Source organism: Pleurodeles waltl, chromosome 8 (genome assembly GCF_031143425.1).
Source record: "Pleurodeles waltl isolate 20211129_DDA chromosome 8, aPleWal1.hap1.20221129, whole genome shotgun sequence".
NCBI lineage: Eukaryota > Metazoa > Chordata > Amphibia > Caudata > Salamandridae > Pleurodeles > Pleurodeles waltl.
The window spans coordinates 655214563-655237057 of record NC_090447.1 but is presented as its reverse complement, the minus strand read 5'-3'; the positions used below and the strand labels follow the sequence as shown (position 1 = coordinate 655237057).

Below are 22495 nucleotides of genomic sequence, written 5' to 3'. Positions count from 1 at the left end.
TGCAAGTATGTCTTTTCTTTAGTCATGTTGTGATGGTGAGTAAGTTTCTGAAAAAGGCAGAGTTACACATCAGTTTGTCTCACACAACTTGTGTGTTCTTCATATGACATGGTTCTTACTCAGGCTCTCATTTACTAAGAGTTGCCAGCACATATACCACTATGCATTAGTATAAGGTCACATCTCCAGAATGAAAGGTACAGAAAGTTTTAATTTACTTATTTTTTATTTTTCTTTAAGGGAACTGGACAGTGTTAGATAATGTAATATGAGTGTTGTATGGGAGATGAGCACATGCAATGTAGGAGAAGAAGGCTGATGTGAGAATGTACAGTGTTGAGCAGAGGTTATTATAGCGCTTAGGTAGCTCTTTTTTCAGTAGCCAGGCATGGTGCTGTCATCATGCGCCTATTACACAAGCCACCGGCAGGACCTGATGCTGGTACATTTTCTTCTCCTGAATTCTCAAGGAGCATGAGCAACTGACTGCAGTAGGTAAACTCCCTGCTGGGTTTGACACATCAGGTGGGAAGCTTTCAATAAATCAATCAGGTATTTATAAAACGCAGCTTATCTACCAGAGGGTCTCAAGGCGCTGGGGGGGAAGGATGCAGATCATCAAAGAGCCAGGTCCTTCCTGAACTGGATTAGCGAGGGGGATTGCCTTTGCTCCTTATGGAAGATTGATGTCTGTCCTCATCAAGCATCTTAAACATGCACAAGGCATATATGTTTCTTGAATGTGTCCGCAATCAGCTCCTCTGCATGCCAATCTTGTTACTTCATTAAAGACTGTGCAAGATTTTTGTGTTTCCCTCCGGTTAAAAACTCCTTTGAATTGAGGCTTGTCCCTCCCTCGCTGCCTGGTGGTTATGAAAGATATTCTTCTCAAGGATACCATCCAACCCCTTGCTAACGAGCCCACATTAAAGTTCATCCCCTCATATGGACACTGGGGTTGTGGGATGCAGTAACCATATGAATACTTGAGGAATGCAGTGGGGGCGGCAAAGGCACCCCTTTCTGGGCAGGTGCAGCAGACCACTTGATCCAGTGGATAGATGTCATAAGGGAGGGCCTTCAGTTGCAATTAGACTCCTGGAAGAGGGGTAGAGTCATCCCATGTGTTTTAGATTGCAACAACCCGAACCTGAGGGTGTGAAACCAAGGATAATGGAATCTTTATTCAGAACTGTTCAGATTTGAAGAGCAGGCACTGGAGTTTTCTTTCCAAGCCATGGATGTGGGATCGTGTGAGATTGTCCCTGTCACTATCATCTGAGGTCTGGGAAGGGGACATCTGCTCTTCCTTGTTGTCCAATCATTGTTACTGACTTATGATACCATGTTGGTTCCCTGGATCCCTTCTCATGTTTCCATGTGTCCACTGTTGACGGATGGGGCATGAAGTTAGGATATTGCTTCAAATGCTCCCGAAGGAGAGAAGAAAAGTGTTGCCATTCACCACAGACGCGTTTTGGACTGTGATATGGGAACACCGTGTTGACATGATGACACCGGACTTTTTGTGGCAGATGAAAGGTGTTAAGAGCGGCGGAAGACTTGTGGTTCAGGGGAGCCAGGGTCACAAATAAACTGAATGGCTGGTGGAGCAAGGGAAATGGGGACCAAAGATAGAGGGAACTTGTACTGGAGACATAAGTGGAACTTATAGATGGGCAACTGGGGCAACACAGGTGGCTTGGGGATAAGGAAATGCAGCAACTTGGAGAAGTGGGGGACTTAGTAGGTCTAAAAAACTGGGGAAGATGGGAAAGAGAGATGGGCTGAAAGTTGCTTCACATGGGGTGAAAGAGAATAGCAGGGTAATAATTAAATTTAGGTAAAGTACGGCGATTGAGGCTTTTGTAATGAATGTGTGGAAATACATGGATGATTTGGTAGCAAATGGCAGGTGGGGACAAATGAAAAAGCAGGACATGAGACCAGCGATCCAGACCCAGCAGGTGGGACAAGAGACGGAGGGGGGTTAGAAGATACAGTGCATTTGAAGAATGAACCTCAGTCTTGCTCTTGTTTTGAACAGAGCACATTGTTCTTCCACAAAGGTGGCAATCTTCCTCATGTCATGTTCAGTCTGCCTAGTTTACTCAGGAGGCTCATCTGAACCACGAGGGCCTGATGTTTGTAAAAAAATAAAATGGGAATGATGGCGGCAGAAGGGAGGGTACATCAGAATGACAAGCCACTTTAAGTAGCATCCCCAGCCTTGTTCACAGCAGTCAGTAACCTTAAAGCTCAAAGAGGCACTGTTTCACAGAGAGCTTTCAACTGAAATATTTTCAGTGGTTTTGAGACCCAGGGGATGGGCCCACCAATACTGAATGATACAAAACCTAAAAATAGTTCACCCTCATGTTCCATTAATTACTCCATCATGGGACAAACCTATACAACTACTCAATCCGTCCTGACCCTATAGGCCTAGAAAAACTTAAGTCAAGACTTAAGAAGGGTTAAATGACCAACACAAATCTAAACCTGTAGACGCCATTCCATCTTTTCATTAAAAGCAGTTGAGAATTTCTTTTACCCAGATGGCTGTAATGCATTCATTCTAGCAGAAGGAGGAAAAACATTAAAAAGTAACTGCATGGGCCCCATTAACTATAGATATTTGACAAATTACCTCAATGCCTTCTCCTGCCACTGTCCAGAGAGTGACTAATGTCCACTGTCGATCAACCGCTGCTTCTACAACCTATATAAAAGCCAACAGAGCATTCATTTTCACAGCACAGATCATCACGGTGTGAGCTGGGTGATTTAAATGCAACTGTTCCTGTCGTTTATCCATAGGAAAACTTTTACAGCCATATAGAATGGAAGTAATGAATTGGCCACAGTGTCATCTGACTGCACAGTGTACTCCCCTTCTTTTTTCAGACTGTTCCTTGAATTGAAACATTTAACTAAGCTACCATGCCCATGAAATTAAAACATCACAAACACAAATGCTGCAGTCACACTTTGAATGGTAATGGCCAGCTTGGCCTCTTATTTTTTTCCTAGGTATCCTTTAAAGCGTGTGTGCACTCTCATTTACTTTATAATTGCATTTCTTTTATCAAAACTTTGTTTGTAATTGCTCTTTCTCCCGCATTGAAGGCGTTGGTAGCCAGTAGTGTCTTCATAAACTTTATAATGCCATTCACATTAGAAGACATTAATAGAGAGTCTATGAGGCAACATTGTTGCACCCTCATTAGCGGTAGGGCACTGCTTTACAGGAACTGCAAGCCAAAAACAAATTGTATCCAGGAACTAAAAAAAAAGGGGAAAAAGGCTGCTATAATCAAACAAACACAACCTCAAAATATATTGTAACACAACCTCCAAAAATATTGTAGCATTAATAGACCATAACACGTAGACAGTATTTGAGGTCTGAGCGCGAGTTACTAGTTATCAATCTGGTGTCTTCTGTTCAATGTTCTTTATAGTTAACACAACACAGGACTGCTTCTTCTTCTGATAGGTATTTATTTATTTATAAATGGGATAAGTACCTTCCGTGCATTTAGGTTTATGAAATTCGGTGAGCATTTTATAAAATTCTTTATTTGTAGAGTTTGCATTTTGAACTCTGTCTGAATAGTATCTTTTGTAGCTTTTTTAATTGTTGTTTTGTACATTCTGTTACGTTTCTATAAGTGACGTTTGTCTTGATTGCTCTTTGTTTTGAGCCACGTTCACTGCAGCTTCCTGATTTGTTGTTTAATAATTTTTAGGTCTGTGTTTCTCCAAGGTGCTTGCTTTCATTTGTCCTGTTTTGTTGTTCTTAGTTGGCTTAGGATATCAAAAGCTTCCTGTAGCCACTCATTGAGTTTTTTAACATAATTTATTGTGCCTAGATCTCTGTTGGCTGTTCGTTGTGTTTCTAAGTATTCAAAATCAAATTTGTTCCAAGGTTGATAGGTGGATACATATAGGGTGGTCATGGGAGTACTGATGTGTGGTGTTTTATGTTAGAATGCTACTAAATGGTGGTCTGGCCATGACTGGAGTAATCCTTTGAAAGGTAACTAGTTCTGGATTACCAAAAATGACATCTAGGATGTACCCAGTGGTGTGTGTGGGATTGTGTATCATCTAATGCAGGTTCAGTGTGACCAGATCAGTGATACTTTTGGATGAGGCTAATTGGGTTTGTCAAACCATATGTTTAGGCACCCAGTAATGCATAGGTTGAAGTATAGTGTTATAAGGTTTGAGAGTGTGTCTAGAAATGCGTCTGGGAATGTTGCATTGCCAGGAGGTGGTCTGTAAAGGAGGGGGAAGTTGGTGTAGGGTTGCATCTGGTGAAGAGGATCTCACAACCTTGTACAGAACTGTTGTGTGTTTTGCAGAGATTTATTGTCTGCTTGTATATAACAGCTAGTCCACCTTCTCTTTTGCCTATATGATTTTGTGTGATAGTTTGATAGCTCAGAGGAACGGCTTCATGCAATGCTGGAGCCACATCATCTCCCAACCATGATTCTGTTATGAAGAGTAAGTCCGCTTGTGTCAGTGAACAGGTCGTAGATGTGGTGCTTGTTTTTAGAGAGTGATCGGGCATTTATTAGTTGGGAGTTTAGTGGTTGTGTTTTGGTGGTGGTGTGACTCTGTTTTGTAGAGGAGTGAGCAGTGTATCTTAATTTTTTATCAGGTGTCATTAATGCTGATCATAACTGTATGAGGGTCACAATAGTGTTGTTTTTCTATATTGTGTTCCTCATCCAGCAGGCTCAGAAGGCATTTTGCTGGGTCTGTGTGTGTTGGTGGTGGCAATGGTGGTTGAGAGTGATATGGTGAGTTCTGTTGTTTTTGTAGAGTAGCCTGGTGGTGTAATAGTAATGGAAGTTCTGAAGAGTGGCATGTTGCTTATTTTTGTTTGCACCTGTTTAGCGTAGAAGAAATGTGGGTTGGGGTGGTGTTGGAGCGTGTGGGTCATATTTTAAGGCTGTTAATTGTGCAATGAATGAGCGGCGGATAAATGAGTTGTGTTGGTGTATTTATTTTCATCTGTGTTGGTGAAGATGGAAAATTTGGAAGTAAAGATGGTTTAGGATATTTGTGTAGTCATTAGGAAGGGAGTGGGTGCCTGTTTCTAATTTGTGGTGGAAAGTCTTATGAAAGTGTGATTTTGATGTGCTGGTGTGTGTGTTTTGTTTTTATGGAGTAGTGAGAGGAGATATTGATGTAGAGGTTTTCTGAGAAGTATGGTATTTGAATTGTACAGGGGTGGTGATGTGTTTTAGAGAAGAGTGTATGTGGTGTGTAAGAGGGGATGGACAGGAGCTATGAGTGTTTGTGCTAGATGTTATCACTGAAAGAAGTAATATGTGTGCTGTAATGGAGTGTAACGTTTGTTGGATTGCATGTTTTTAGTTAAAAGAGGAGAGTTTTGGTGGAAGATATGATGGAAGGCTGAGTTTAGGTTTTGTTGTGATAAATGGGGATCTGTTAGAAGGAAGTAGAGTGTAGAGCTGTTTTGAGTATAAAGGTGTTTTTTATGTACAAGAAGTGCGTGTCCGGATTGAATAAAGTTTTGTATAATTTGGCTTTGTGTTGGTGATGTGTGGATTTGTTAGTGGTATAGGACAGAGTTGTGTTTCGTGTGAGACTGAAGGTGCTATCATTTGTAGTTGAGGTAAAAGGGTGTTTAGACGTAGTCTGTGGGGTTTTGTAGTAGTTTTTTGAGACACTGAAATCTGTATAAGGATTGTTAGTGTTACGTGAGTAAAATGCTTTTGCTGATATTGTATTTGGACATTTGTGGGTGGCTTACGGGGGTTGCTGGCAAAGGAAAAATTGGGCAGCATTTCTGGCCCTAGGCCTTACCCGAAGAGGCACAGACAGACAACTGCACTTGTCCTGTCCGCCCTTAGCCTTGACACCCGGGCTGAAACTCCCTGAACCCTAGGATTAAATAGCCCTGTTGGCCAATGGAACCCTAACCAATCAGAACCCTAACCCTAAACCCTAGAGCCAAGCCTGGCCCTATTAACCAATCATAACTGTAGCCCTAACAGCCAATCAAAACCCAAGCTCTAAGCCCAGTAAGAACCCTAGCCTTAGGATCCAATCGGAAACCTAGCCCTAAATAGCCAGTCTGAACTCAAACCCTCAACCCTTAGTCCAGTAGTAATGCTAGCCCCAGTAACAAATTAGGACCCTAGTCTTAACAGCCAATCACAACTGAAACTCTTAAGGCCGTAGTCCAATAGAAATCCTAGCCCTAGCAACCAATCATAGCAACAGATGCAAAAAACATCCAAAACGTATAAAAGGGCAAGTGACATTAAGCACAGGGTGATGTGTCGGGGGCAGGGAGGTGCTCCTCTAGTCAGAATCTCTTTGGATACAGGCAGACTCAATCCACACTTTCTAGCTTCCTGATTTTACCTTTCAGGTAAGGGACAAATTTGAAGCCACTGAAATACTGCATTTCGTGCGCTTAAACTACTCACTTTTTCAAGGCAAAAACGAGTGCTACGTACACTTTCCAAGCACAGTTTAAAACCACAGAGCAGATTAAGCAGGTAAACCAAGACGTAAATTCAAACAGTCATAGGCAGAACAAAAACAGCAGTTTAAAGAACCAAGTTTGCAGAAATTCAAAATGTAAATTTATACAGACATGGGTATAACAAAACGGCAGTTTAACAGTACCACGTTTGTAGAAAACCAAGAAGCAAACTTGAACAGACACAAGTAGGGAAAAAAAACGTTTAAAAATTACAAGAATACATAGAAGGTTTTTGTTCTTACCACCTTCTTTGTCTTTTGCTCACTGGGCTGTTTAGGGCGCAGAAAAGCTGGGCTCACATGATGCCAGGCAGAAACGGTGGTACTCTGCATATGTTCACAGAGCACTACTGCCTGGACAGTCAGATCTGTATGGATGGGCAGTTTGCCTGTTCAGTCCTGCAGGACTTTCAGGTTTGCAGTTGGTCTGCAGACCACCTCCGGGGATTGTATTGCTTGGGTATCTATTCAAAGATAAGGAATCTGTGGCTATCAGACGACCAAGTTACTTAACTGGGGTAACGCCTTATCTGGTAGAGACTAGATCTAGCTGCAGATTCCTTACCGACCCACCCTTTCCCCCACTCTGCAAACTGATTCCTAGGGACAGGGCTGTTTCCTTTGAGGGCCATAGATTACCCCCCCACTTGTCAGTGTTCTTCATTAGCGCGCCTGAATGGCGCCTATATAGGTGCTGCGGATGTCCCTTGCAGTGCGGACTATGCCGACGGCACACGGGGAGCCGAAGGATGCCACCTACTGGCACGCAGGGGTACTGCTCATGAAAAATGTTCCAGATCCAGTCTGACACCTGGGGAAATCCTAACGTAAGGAATCTGCAGTTAGATATAGGGGGTCATTCCGACCCCGGCGGTCAAGGACCGCCGGGGCCGGGGTCAGCGGGAGCACCGCCAACAGGCTGGCGGTGCCCCGCAGGGCATTCTGACAGCGGCGGTTTGGCCGCGGTCAGAACAGGAAAACCGGCGGTGTCCCGCCGGTTTTCCGCTGCCCTGGGAATCCCCCATCTGCGCCGCCATGGGGGATTCCGACCCCCTCACCGCCATCCTGTTGACCGCCAGGAACAGGATGGCGGTGAGGGGTGTCGTGGGGCCCCTGGGTGCCCCTGCAGTGCCCATGCCAACGGCATGGGCACTGCAGGGGCCCCCGTATGAGGGCCCCACTTTGAATGTCAGTGTCTGCTTTGCAGACACTGAAATTCGCGACGGGTGCCACTGCACCCGTCGCACACCTTCCACTCCGCCGGCTCCATTCGGAGCCGGCTTCCTCGTGGAAGGGTGTTTCCCACTGGGCTGGCGGGCAGCCTTTTGGCAGTCGCCCGCCAGCCCAGTGGGAAACCCAGAATGACCGCCGCGGTCTTTGACCCCCATAGTCTCTACCAGATAAGGTGTTACAGTAGGTAAGTAACTAGTTCATCAATTTATGCATAAATGTATGACTTCATTTCATTCAGTGATCCAACTTGAAGTGTCTACTTTTTTATCTGAACTAATTGCACCCTATAAACAAATGTGATAATAGCTGCATTAAGTTCATCCAATAAACAAAGATGATTATAGATCATCTTCATATTACAAGTCATTTGAAAAACAATCATTAATATTTGACTTGGGTGTCGCCATGTGTGGCGGATTACACATCCCATTGATTTCCACTTTGTTTTGCCTTGTTGTTACTCTTTACTGTGTACTTGTGTCACATTTAGAGCGCTCCTCTGTCCATGAGGCTTGGTCTGCACTATACAAGTATCAGTAGTAACTAAATAAATAAATGAAGGAAGAAGCTTGTATGTGTATAGTAAAATGCAGCTGCAGTGCAGTTAGACAAGTTCTCTGATGCTCCACAAGTCAAGGGTCCTGCATAAAATTGAATCTCCTTCTTGATACCTATTGTGCAAGAAAGATGCAGTTCAGCTCAATACTACCTGAAATTCTGTCCTTTTCAGTCTCTCACTTAACAGAGTAGTGTAAGCAACAAACCCAGGCATAAAATCTAAGCAAATGTCTTTGGCTGTGCACCTTACACATCCAGAAAAGCCATCTTCCCTCCTCCATGTGGCTGAACGTCCGATGGTCATCTGGCAGAAAAAAAGTAGTTGCATATCCCAAAAGTAAGTTAATTAGGCATCAAGAATAAACCTACAGAATTGTATTTATAGAAAATGGGAACACTTACATAAAATATCTTTTGTCAGATAACCCCAACAGGTGCCATTTTGAATCCCAAACCTTGTCAATATTTAAATATTATTAACCACACTACATTAGCAAAAGTACATTTTGGATCAATGGCAATGATTTACATTAGGTACCAGGAAAGTAGCATTCTGTCTGCTACTTGACCTGCCACTTATCAGCATTGTCCAAACTTTCCATGCCTAGACCATCTTTCTCTCCCACCCAAAAAAACGTAAAGTATTTAAGGCCCAATGAATTTTCACTCCAAAAGTAGTTTTGATGGGTACATTAATCAAGAAAGGTTTTTAACGTTCTTCCCAGTGTCTTCTCCTTTTGGCCATAAGAAACATAGCAGCTCCTGCATGGTTCAATATCGGCTGTACAAAAGTGTCTGCTTTTTGTCCACACAAAGTCATCAGTGTGGTGTGAGGAAGACCACTGCCAGACTAGCTTCCATGACATTAATAGCATTTAACCATTATCAGTTAAGAGGACTGCCCATCATTGTATGATGGCAATATTACTTCTACTTTGACGTTACTACACAGGCGAACCGGTTTCTTTGCATAAGCAGAGGTCTTTAACTGTAGTCCTCTTATTGAAGTGAATTCAGATTTTATAGATTGCTTCAGTAAATGTCAGTAAGGACCCCTGCCCACCGAAGACCAAACTGTAGAATAATGGTAATTTTTACTGAATTTATAGTGAGGTGCTGCATTTGACCTCAGAGAATCCCGAATCTGTGGATACTTGGATGATTAAGCCCATGAAACACAATTTTCCCAAATGTTGGATATAGAGAATGTCCAGTCCACATTTATCAGACTACTAAGTACTTAGATAAGCGTTTGATGGGTCGGCAATACTTATCTGTTAACAGGTAACAATGAAACCAAAAACCATACTCATTAGATATGGTTTCTCAACTTTGCATTAGGATGACACAATTTCTTTTGGGAAGTTAAAATGGTGTGACCTTTCTACCACACTTTTTAACATTGCTAATGTGGTGATGAAATGCAGTTGGTTGATCTGACCTCGGAGGATAATGCAATGCTAGCCTACTGGCCAAATTGCTAAGAACCCCTACCTGAGTGTTAAAAGAATGCTACTTGAGATGAGTCCGGTGACTTTAAAACATAGTGGAGACATAATAAAGATATCTGGTTCAGTTCAAATGGGTAGTTGCATCCTGTTGTTTTTATGCATGCGATATAGTGCTGGGATGTGAAAGTTTGGAAGTCCAGCATGTCAATGAACAGTAACCTTTAAGTTTTCAACTGGCATGAATTTGCAGACATCTTAGTTCAGTGACGCAAACATTACATTGTATCGGCATGCTGCAGTCCTCCATAGTGGTATCTTGTTCAGTTCAGCAAAGGCTCGCTGCAAGCAATATGGAAGCACAGCTGGCAGCTTCATGACATGGTGCCATTGCATTGTTTTGGTTACTTTGTGGTGCTTGTGACACGTTCCCTCGTCCTCGCTCCGTTTGCTGCTTTGACTGTGCCTTTCTGTTTCTGTTCGGGAAAACTCTATAATTTCACAGGTCCATATGACAGTTGTTCAGCGTTGTAGAGTAACTGGCGATTGTGAATCAGCATTTGTACAGTAATGGAGGGCTCCTCAAAGATAACATTATCTTGTTCCTCAGGCTTGCCCTGATTAAGGTTGTGTTTAGTGGCTGAGCTCTTTCTTCTGGATCTGCATTGCCAGATTCTTTATTTCAGTAAATCCAGAGACCTCATTGTGCAAAAAAACAACTTGCTACAATTGCTTTAGCCCTTTCTTGGTCAAGCTGAGGTCCTGGCCTAAGGCATTGTCACAATCTTAGGCTTTGTTGGAAAACATTCTGTTACTTCTTTCTGGTTTAAAATTACTTTAAAGCACTTGGTGGAATGGTTATCCAAACAGGATAAGGGTTGCACATCATTAGTTTTAAGGTCACAGCTTCGAAGACGGCGCAGCTGTCTGGTTTGCTAAAGATATCTTGGAGACTTTCATAAAGTTGACCTATGAATGTATTCCGCTCATCAATTACCATTGCCTTTGTGGTATGTAACTTGCATTTCCTGGTTTTCTATTTGCCGGCTTTATTTGCTTTAGGCTGTCCAGTGTGTGTTTGTCCAGCCTATTGCCTAAACGTTATTTACTGTATTCTCCCACAAACTCGTTTCTGTAAACAGGCCTTGAAATCTTGTTGTTCTCTTGACACATTTGCTGTGAATTCCAAGACAGAGGCCAAATGTCAGGTGCTCTCTTCTAGGGAGCTTTGTGTTTATTTTTCTCTCTGACTTCAGAGTGAGAGAATTTTGTGACAATCTTGCCAAGTATCCATGTAAGAGGAGATGGTGAAGTCTTTTTTTTTTTCAACCACACAACAACGGGTCTTGCATTTGCTGTAGTTAGAGCTATTAGCATTGTAAACTCCTAACCGGACATTTCCTGTCACACAAATTAAAGAAAAAAAAAACACAGCACGATTGCACTATGTAAAATGCAACGTGATCGTGCTGAAATTGAAAAAGGAAAAACAGAGCGCAATCGAGCTATGTAAACCCCATTGCCATCGCGCTGCTTGGAAATAAACAGATAAAGTAGTCCAGAAACCATGCTGAAAACATGGAGCCACGTATGTTTTTAGTAGTTTACCGGTGCTGTGTAGGTGGGCTAAACACCGGAAAAGGCATGACATATGCATGACTTTCACAAATGAAAGCAAGCGGATTTTAAAAGGCAATCCCATGAACCAATGAAAGTGACTGACGTGACGTGGGCGTGGTTGGAAGCCCAAAGAGAGATTACGACAGGGAACGGAGCACTTTGCGCTTGCCCCTAAAAATGAACTGCTTACGTTTCGGAATATATCAGGATTAGTACAAATGAAACAATTTTTTTTTGTAATTCTGAAGTGCGTTGGAAACAAATATTTGAATACGATTAATTCACTAGGTGATTACATATGCACACATTATTGTTTGTGTGCTGCAAAACCGTATTGTGATGCAAATGTAATGGTCATTTCAATCAAAAATGTTTTGTCTGTCATGGCAGTGCGCTACCATGCCATGCATATTCTACACTACGCCACTCCACTCTACTCTATGCCTTTCCACTCTGTGCCACACCACTCCATTCTGCAACACTCCACTCTAAGGCATGCCATTCAACGCCGCTCCACTCTACACACTGACCCGCTGTGCGACTCCACACCACTTCAATTTACGCCACTCACTCCACAACACGCCACTCCACGCTCCTCCACTTTACGCCCCTCCACACCACTTACCCCACCCCACCCTACTCTACCTCACTCCAGTCTATCCCACTCCACTCCAGTCTTCCCCACCCCACTTCACTACACTCTACTCCAGTCTACTCTGCTTCAATCTATCCCACTCCACTCCGTTTACCCCACCTCAATTTATTAACCCCAAACCACCCAACTCCAATAGACTGAACTTCAATCTACCAGCCTCTAACCCAATCTACCCCAATTCACTCCACTACAATTCAGTGTACCACACTCCACTAGAGTCTACTCCACTCTAATCTACCTCACTCCACACAATTTAACCCAATCAACCCCACCTCACTCCAGTCTACCCCACTGCACCCCACTTTACCATACTTCACTAAAATCTACCCCTTCTGCTCCAGTCCATCCACTCTGCTCCAATCTACCCCAATCCACTCCAATATACCCCAGTCCAACCCACTCAACTCCATTCCAATCTACCCCCTCCACTCCAGTCTATCCCAGTCCAATATCTCATTCAATTCCAATATATCCCACTTCACTCCAAACTACACTGCAATCTATCCAGCTCCTATGCAATCTACACCGCTCCACCACAGTCTACCCCACAACACCAGTCTACCCCCACTCCAATCTACCACAATCTACCCCACTCCACTTCAATCTGCCACACTCCAGTCCACCTAATCTACCCCACTTAACTCTACCCAGATCTAGCACAGTCCACTTCACTCCTATCTACTTCACACCAATCTAGCCCACTACATCCCAAGCCTCCCCACTGCAATCTACCTCACCCCATTCCCATCTACTTTACTCCAATTACCTCTCCCCAATCCACTTCAATCTACCCCACCTATTCCACTCCAATCTACTCCACTTCACCATACCCCCTATACCCCAATCACCCCACTCTACCCCACTGCAATGTACTCCACCCTGTTCTATCCCACACCACTTTGCCCCACTCCATTCCAGTCTACTCTACTCTAAACTACTGCACGTCAGTCATCACTCTTCATTCTACCCCACCCCTGTCGACCCCACTCCATTTCACTGTACCCAATCTATCCTACTCAACTTAACTCCAGCCAACCAAATGCTACCCAAATCCACCCCACTCCAGTCCAATCTGAACCCCACTCCAATCTACTCCACCTCAGTCTACTCCCCTCCACTCCAGTACACCCAGCTCTACCCAGGCCTCCCCCTCTCCAACCTCCCCCCCCCCACCTCAATTTACTCTACACCACTCAAATCTACCCCACTCCCCCAATCCACCCTACTTCACTCTACCCCACTCCAAAGTACTCCAAACTACCCCCATTCCATTCCCTACTATAATCCACCCAATCTACCCAACTCCAACCTACCCAACTCCACTCCAGTCTGCCCTAGTCCAGTCTACCCCACTCTCTGCAAATCTATTCCGATCTACCCCACTCCAATCTGTCCCACCCAAATCTACCCTATTCCGCCCCAGTCAACCCAGTTCAATCTACCCCCACTCCAATCTACCACACCATTCTACCCAACCCCTGCTTTATTCAACCCCTTTAACCTCACTCCAATCTACCCTAACCTATCCCACTTCACCCCACTCCACTCTAGCCAATCTACCCTAATCTTTCACATTCCACTGTACCCCAGCTTACCCCACTAGAATCTACCCCACCCCACTCCACGCCACTAACTTTTAGCCATGGCTAACAGCATCCACACTGGTATACGTAATTCTAAACGCATTGCCGAAGCCAATAGCTTTTGCACAGGCGAGATATTTAGGCTTTGCCCATGCTTGTATGAAGCTAAGTAATGTTTGTGAGTAGTACTTTCATTTCACTGTATGCTGTACACATGGTGTATCTATGAAGATCGAAAACATATTTGGGGCTATCCTTGTTTGGGGAGGTTGTAAACATGTGCCCTTGGCTAAGAAGGACATGGAAATAATGGTTTAAGATTATTAATTTGAAATGAATACGTTATGATTTACATGACTTCATGATAGTGAGCAGTAGATTGAACATGCAATATACCTGTCCCTTTTTGCCTCTCAATCTCTTGCTTTATGTACTGTGTTTAATGAACATCTTGTCTCTGTTTTAATGACACTTTGGGCTTCTTTATAGTGTATAGAGACGCTTTTGACCGAATTTCTAAAGACATAAACATATGTAAATTTATCTTACACACATTAGTGCAAGAGATTCTCAAAAGTTGAATTTTCAGATATAAATCTGTTTACCCATGCATAAAATTACACCACGAGTGAATATGTAAATCCTACTTCATGGGTCGGGAGTGGGCTTTTCAGGGCTTTTCTGCGATGGAAAGTGGGAACACTCAGAAAATTATGAGTTTGTTAAGTGAATTTCCATGGCTGAACTGCTCTGGAAACACTGTTAGAGGGAGCTGCAAAAGAAGGACTTTCCCCATGGGGTAAATATTCTCACTACGGAAAACAAAAAAGAAAAGACCATGTGCTATTTCACTCATGCTAAAGCATGTGCACTTGCTCACTTATATGCTATTTACACATATGCATCAGATTTTCTTCCACCTACATAATTAGGAATTCACAAAACCTTTCCAGGAGAGACCTTGTAAACCTGTGATTGTTGTAATATACGTACAAGAGTACACCCAGTAAGGAGTGTGTACATGAAATTCACAAATCTGAACCCTCGAAATGGTAAAAACCTACAGTTGCAGATTTTCAAATGTATTGTGCGCCGTCCTTTTGTGAAGTAAAAAGGCAAAAAGGAAATAAACTTTTTGTCCTTCTGAGCCAGTTTGCATGTATAGTATTATTGCTTACACCATTTCTTTCTTTTTGTTTTTCTTTTCTTATTTGAAGGATCCATTCCAGAGGAAGATGCTGGGAAGTTGTATAATACATGTGCTGTTTTCGGTCCTGATGGGACAATGCTGTTGAAGCATAGAAAGGTAAGCTAAGCATAACTATTTTTTTTTTAATAGTAGGTATGTTTTTGGCACAGATTGATTTATGCTATTAAGTAACAACATGAATAGCTACAAATATTGTTACTATTTACATTGAGAGGGAATTACTGTACTTGAAAGCTATAACTCTCTGCTTGCGCTAATCTCATCAAAATTGAATTCTAAATGTATAAATACAAGGGCATCCATGACTGCACCTAAATCTCCTCTCTTTCTGATTCATTGTTAACCATTGTAAAGTACAACCTTTACCACATTGTGTTTAAGATATGAGCGTATCTGCCAACAGACCAGAACCTGCAGCTCAGCTATTTGCAGAGTAATTGGCACTCCAGTTTTCTAGGACTAGAGACAGACAAAATGGATTGTACAAGAAAGGTGGAGCTAGGGGAGCGTGGCCTAACACTGTTCCAAGATGGCAGTGTTTTAATGAAGCTCCACCAGTTGGAGCGCTTATCCTGCATGCTGCCTCGGTCTGGCCTGTGTCATCAGCTGGCCGGGGGGGTTACATTTGTTACCAGTAGCAGGGCTTAAGGTGGATGAGACCAGGATCTGCTAGGAAGCTCTATGTGCGGTGCCCGGAGCAAGATAGTCCGAGTCGGGCCTGTGCTGCTGAGCTGACCGGGCCTCTGGGCCTCCATGACGGTGCATGCCGCTGGAAATACCTGGCTAGGCTTCACTGTAGGGTGTCGCGGCCATGGTGTGGCCGGTGGGCCCCTGGAGCGGTCGTCTGATTGGGGATGGCTGGAAGGGTACGGCAAAGTCTCAATGCGACCCTGGCCGCAGCCTACTACAGCTCGCTGAGAGGAGCTGTGGCAGTAGGGGAGTGCCCTTCCAGCTAACGAGAGTGAGCGGTTGGTAGAGCCACGCTTGACACCATCCCCACCACAGGAGGCTAAGTGAGTACACGTAGTGGGGCTGCTTGTCTGTTTACGAGAATTGCTACTAGCTGCATACACTGCTGCAATTTGGGCATATGCTCTATATGATGTAATACTCTCTTCAGTGCATGATTTATTAGCCACTGCATGACGGTGTAACACGCAATAACATCTGGCATCTACAGGGTGCTTTGCAGCTGGATACTTTTTGGGCCTACTCTGCTGAATTATTGTTCCCATTTAGCCTGACTTGATGGTTCTGTGTACCTGATTCATTTGAGTGACACCATGGGCAAAACAGATGCCAAGCAGCAACGCCTCACCTTCAAAGCTAAAAAGCACTCATACCAATAGGCACCGCCAGCGGACAGGGGATTTGGGGAGAGACCTCCCCTGCCTAGTGGGACCTCAAATCAATCCTCCTTGAAAAGCGATCCAGTATCACTGCCAGAGATTACAAGCTGGACTCTGACTATCACATGGATGATATGAAAGACCACATCAACAAACACCAAATGTGCCTAATAGATGCCGAACAGCGCATCTCTGATGTCGAAGATGTGTGCACACACCAGGCGAAGATTCTGGAGGAAATGAAGGCGGAGTTGCGAAGGGTTCAGCTGAAAATGGCGACTTGGAGGCTAGATCTAGGGGAAAGGATGTATGAATTTTAGGTATTCCTTAAACTACAGCGGATGGGCGCACTGAAGATTATATTGAAAATTTGCTTTTAAAGGTGTTTGGCGCTGAGAAATACTCCCAGTCGAGAGGGCACATAGATCTTTGGCTCCTTGGCCAATTTCCGGGAGCCTCTCCCAGGCCTATTATTGTGAAGTTTCAAAATTATAAGGATAGAGACCAGATACTCGGTCTGGCTAGAGAGGTTGGCTATGAAGAGATGCACCTAACCTTTTTTTCTCAACTTCACACAAACAGTACAAGGCACCCGTAAAATGATTCTCCGTCAAGAAGACACTCCAAGAGTGGGGCATTACCTATGCCATGCTCCACCTGGCGAGACTGCACTTCCCATGAAAGGTTAAACAGAAGATCTTTGTTGACTCAGAAGCAGCTCTCACCTTCCTACAGAGTCATCCTCCCTCAAAGGGTGCCTCCTCGCCATGTTTGAGTGTGGATGACACATCGTCCCTAGGCGAGGTGGAATAACTGGTCATCAGGTTTTTATATACTCCCCTGCACATTTGGAGGCAGACGGGTTGTTTACCCAAAATAGCACACTTTCTGCAGACACATTACTTTGCGTCAAAGCTCCTATCTGCTGTATGGATTGTACTGCACGTTATATCACATTGGCTCGCTCTCTGTGTTCTAGGATAATATCCACTGAAAGCCCCTTCTTCAGACATATGTAATCATGACCTTTGTGCTGGTTGATGCTACCACACCTGTGCTCTGGCTGCTCCTGGCTTCAGGCCATTTTATCTCAAGAGATGTATGATAGTACACCCAGTTTGTGTGTACATAATAGATTAGGCTATTCTACTTGTTCTGGGGGTTCACTGGGAAATAGGGTCCTGGTGTTGGAGGGGTGGGTCGGAGAGAATGTTTGCACAGTTCATAAGTGGGTGAATTACTGTGGCAAATGGCTGAGACTTCATGTACATGAACACATACTAACAGCACTTATGGTTCTAGATGGTGGTGTAAGAAATAGCATTAATGTTTACAACGTGGAATGTCTGAGGTCTAACCCTTGCAAATGCTTTGAGTCCCTGGCCTATCTTGATCGCCAAAATGTGGGCATTATTTACTTGCAAGAAACACACCTCATGTCTGGAAGAGGGATGACCTTACCCGCCTCATGGGACCCTTACCAATACTTTGCTTCTTATTCATCCTATTCCAGGAGGGTGACTATCATCATTTGAAAACGGGTGGCATTCCGTCATCTCCGGACTATAGCAGTTCTGGATGGATGGTATTTAATACTTCAAGGTCTCGTCAGGCACACAAAGGTAACACTTCTTAACACTTATGGCCCTAACATTGACTGCCCAGACGTTTTCCACACAGCACTCAAACACTGCCTGACAGCACAACTGCCATGATGTACAGGAAAAAGTGGGGGATAGTGTGTTTTTCTGCCCTCTGTCTGGAGGCACCAAGGCTTTGGCAGTGGCTGGACCTTCACAAGATCTACCTGACAGTGTGTTACGTGGTAGGGTCTGTACCTGGAGGTGGCATAGTGCATATTTGCCTGGTAGGGTGTTAGCTCCCTAGATCTTTTACCTATCTGTGAAAAATCTCCATGTCTGCCTTTTTCACTCCATAGAGTTTTCTCTTCGAGGGTATATAGGGGACACATCCCACCTTTAATAGGATTTAGACCTCCTACATTGTCATTTTGTCTCTGCCTCTGATCCTTGATACCGCAGGTCTTGAAGAAACTCAGCTAAAACTAACCACAATCCTCGGTTGAAAGTTCTCAAAGTCCTGCACCCTTCATATCACCTCCAGGTAGCATTTTGGGATTCTGATCGTTGAATGGCATCACATTTTTAATATTATTTAAGTGCCCTGGTCCCATTTGTTCCCTATCCTGGACTTATACTTTAAAGGTAAATAGATTGTTCGATGGCATATGTTGCTGCAGATACACATGTTTGGCACAGTCCGCTGCCTGGTGTTGGGCTCGGAGTATTACAAGTTGTTTTTCTTCGAAGAAGTCTTTTTTGGTCACGGGACCGAAGGACTCCTCCCTCTTCGGCTCCATTGCGCATGGGCGTCGACTCCATCTTAGATTGTTTTTTTCCGCTGTCGGGTTCGGACGTATTCCTTTTCGCTCCGTGTTTCGGTTCGGAAAGTTAGTCAGAATCTCGGAAGAAAGCGTCGGTATTGTTCCGTTCGGTATCGGGATAGTTAGGTACATCGACACCGATCATCGGAAGACTTTGGGGTAGCTTAGATTCCCCCATCGGGGCCTGGTCGGCCCGACCGCGTGCGACATCGAAGCCGATGGAACGGACCCCGTTCCGTTTCTGCCCAAAATGTCACAGTAAGTATCCTTATACAGATCAGCACTTGGTCTGTAACTTGTGCTTGTCCCCCGAGCACAAGGAGGATACCTGTGAGGCCTGTCGAGCCTTCCGGTCCAGAAAAACACTCCGGGACCGAAGAGCCAGGCGTCTACAAATGGCGTCCACGCCGACAAAACAACGTTTCGACGACGAAGAGGAAACATTCTCGGTTCCGGACTCAGAATCCGGAGACTCCGACGTCGAACAACAGCAACAAACTGTGAGTAAGACGTCGAAAAGTAAAACCATCGAGAAAACGAAAGCCCAGGGGACGGCACTGCCAACAGGATATGGCTCGACCCATAAAACAGGCGACCCGTCGAAGGCGCCGAAAAAGGGCACGCCCATAGCGAAGACACCCGACTCCGGTCGAGGGACCGCCATGGAGCAACCTCGGAGCCGAGATAGCGGCTCCGAGAGACAAAAACAAGATACCGGCACCGAAAAACATCGGCACCGAGACTCCATGCCGAAAGGAAAAAAAATTCTGTCGGTGCCGAAGCTGAAAAAAAAAGATTCTCTCTCGGCGCCGAAAATTTCCACACCTTCATCCTACACAGAGTAACAAGGAATAAGTGGCCAGATGCACAGATTTGGACAAGAGCTCCAAAGTGTAGAATCAGACTACACACAAAAGAGACTGTACATCCAGCAAGACACAGGGAAGATATCAACCCTTCCCCCAATAATGAGGAAAAGAAGGATCGGTCTCCTCAAGGATGACGCACAACCACAAGCCAAAGTGGTTAAAAAAAGTCACGCCTCCGCCCTCTCCACCACAACAGGCATCGCCGGCACAAACACCGCCACAAATGCACTCACCAGCGCAAACTACCATAAGTCAAGATAATCAGGATCAAGACGCTTGGGACCTATACGACACCCCAGTGCCGGACAATGATCCAGATTCATACCCCACAAAGCCGTCACCGCCAGAGGACAGTACCTCATACTCGCAACTGGTGGCTAGGGCTGCAGAATTCCACAATGTCCAACTGCATTCCGATCCTATAGAGGATGATTTTTTATTTAACACCCTCTCGGCTACACATAGCCAATATCAATGTCTCCCAATGCTACCAGGGATGTTACGGCACGCAAAACAAATTTTTGAAGAGCCCGTAAAATCAAGAGCCATCACCCCAAGGGTGGATAAAAAATACAAACCACCACCCACAGACCCAGTGTTTATTACTTCGCAGTTACCACCTGACTCCGTAGTAGTAGGGGCAGCTCGCAAAAGAGCAAATTCCCATACATCTGGCGACGCCCCACCTCCGGACAAAGAAAGCAGAAAATTTGATGCGGCAGGAAAAAGAGTAGCATCACAGGCAGCCAACCAGTGGCGCATCGCAAATTCTCAAGCGCTACTGGCCAGATATGACCGCGCACACTGGGATGAGATGCAACTTCTCGTAGACCATCTTCCCCAAGAATACCAAAAAAGGGCGCAGCAAATAGTTGAAGAGGGACAAACGATCTCAAACAATCAAATCCGCTCTTCACTGGACGCAGCCGATACTGCAGCGAGAACAGTCAACACTGCTGTCACCATAAGGAGACACGCTTGGCTCCGCACTTCAGGCTTCAAACCTGAAATCCAGCAGGCTGTCCTTAATATGCCCTTCAACGAAAAACAACTTTTTGGCCCTGAAGTGGACACAGCCATTGAAAAACTTAAAAAGGACACAGAAACGGCCAAAGCCATGGGCGCACTCTACTCCCCGCAGAGCAGAGGCTCTTTTAGAAAAACTCCATTTAGAGGGGGGTTTCGTGGCCAACCCACAGACACCACCAGCCAACAAACAAGAACCACACCATATCAGGGTTCATTCCAAAGGGGAGGTTTCAGGGGATATAGAGGGGGTCAATTCCCAAGGAGTAGGGGAAGATTCCAGACTCCAAAAAACACCTCCACCTAAACAGTGACTTTCAAGTCGCGCAACCCCTTCACTCAACACCAGTGGGGGGAAGACTAAGCCAATTCTACCAATCTTGGCAACAGATTACAACAGACAATTGGGTATTAGCAATAATCCAACATGGCTATTGCATAGAATTCCACAAATTCCCACCAAACATCCCTCCCAAAACACGCAAAATGTCACCACAACATTTAGAACTTTTAGGACTAGAAGTTCAAGCACTACTGCAAAAGGATGCAATAGAGTTAGTACCAGTACAACAAAAAAACACAGGAGTTTACTCCCTGTACTTTCTAATTCCAAAAAAAGACAAAACATTAAGACCAATATTAGATCTCAGGACACTAAATCCCTACATCATATCGGACCATTTTCACATGGTCACACTACAAGACATCATTCCACTGCTCAAACAGCAAGATTACATGACCACATTAGACCTAAAGGATGCGTACTTTCATATACCAATACACCCTTCTCACAGAAAGTACCTAAGGTTCGTATTCAAAGGAATACATTACCAATTCAAAGTGTTGCCATTCGGAATAACAACTGCACCAAGAGTGTTCACAAAATGTCTAGCAGTAGTAGCAGCAGACATCAGGAGACAACAGATACATGTGTTCCCTTACCTAGACGATTGGCTAATCAAGACCAACACAGTAAAAAAATGCGCAAACGACACCACATATGTCATACAAACCCTTCACAAACTGGGGTTTTCCATCAACTATACAAAATCACACCTAGAACCGTGTCAGACACAACAATATCTAGGAGCAACCATCAACACATCAAAGGGAATTGCCACTCCAAGTCCACAAAGAGTGCAGGCATTCCACAAGGTAATAAGTGCTATGTTTCCAAACCAAAAGATACAAGCAAAATCTGTGCTAAAACTTCTAGGCATGATGTCATCATGCATAGCCATTGTCCCAAACGCAAGACTACACATGCGACCCTTACAACAGTGCCTAGCATCACAATGGTCACAGGCACAGGGTCAACTTCAAGATCTGGTGTTGGTAGACCGCCAAACATACCTCTCGCTTCTATGGTGGAACAGCAAAAATTTAAACAAAGGGCGGACATTTCAGGACCCAGTGCCTCAATACGTTATAACAACAGATGCTTCCATGACAGGGTGGGGAGCACACCTCAATCACCACAGCATTCAAGGACAATGGGATATACACCAAACAAAATTTCATATCAATTACCTAGAACTGTTAGCAGTATTTCTAGCGTTAAAAGCCTTTCAACCCATAATAACACACAAATACATTCTTGTCAAAACAGACAACATGACAACAATGTATTATTTAAACAAACAAGGAGGAACACACTCAACACAATTGTGCCTCCTAACACAAAAAATATGGCAGTGGGCGATTCACAACAACATTCGCCTAATAGCACAATTTATTCCAGGAATACAAAACCAACTAGCAGACAACCTTTCGCGAGACCACCAACAAGTCCACGAATGGGAAATTCACCCCCAAGTTCTGAACAAATACTTTCAAATTTGGGGAACACCCCAGATAGATTTGTTCGCAACAAAAGAAAACTCAAAATGCCAAAACTTCGCATCCAGGTACCCACACCGCGAATCACAAGGCAATGCTCTATGGATGAGTTGGTCAGGGATATTTGCATACGCTTTTCCCCCTCTCCCTCTCCTTCCATATCTAGT

The 22495-nt window shown here is 44.3% G+C and overlaps 1 protein-coding gene across 2 annotated transcripts in view; it reads left to right on the top strand.

The window, feature by feature from the left end:
* The window catches only part of NIT2 (nitrilase family member 2), a 367129-nt gene that overhangs the window by 103979 nt on the left and 240655 nt on the right, over window positions 1-22495 (top strand). For both annotated transcript variants that reach the window (XM_069204751.1, XM_069204749.1), the window contains exon 4: window positions 14849-14937. In XM_069204751.1, coding sequence (XP_069060852.1) covers window positions 14849-14937 — 89 coding nt within the window. The remainder of the gene's footprint in view (window positions 1-14848; window positions 14938-22495) is intronic.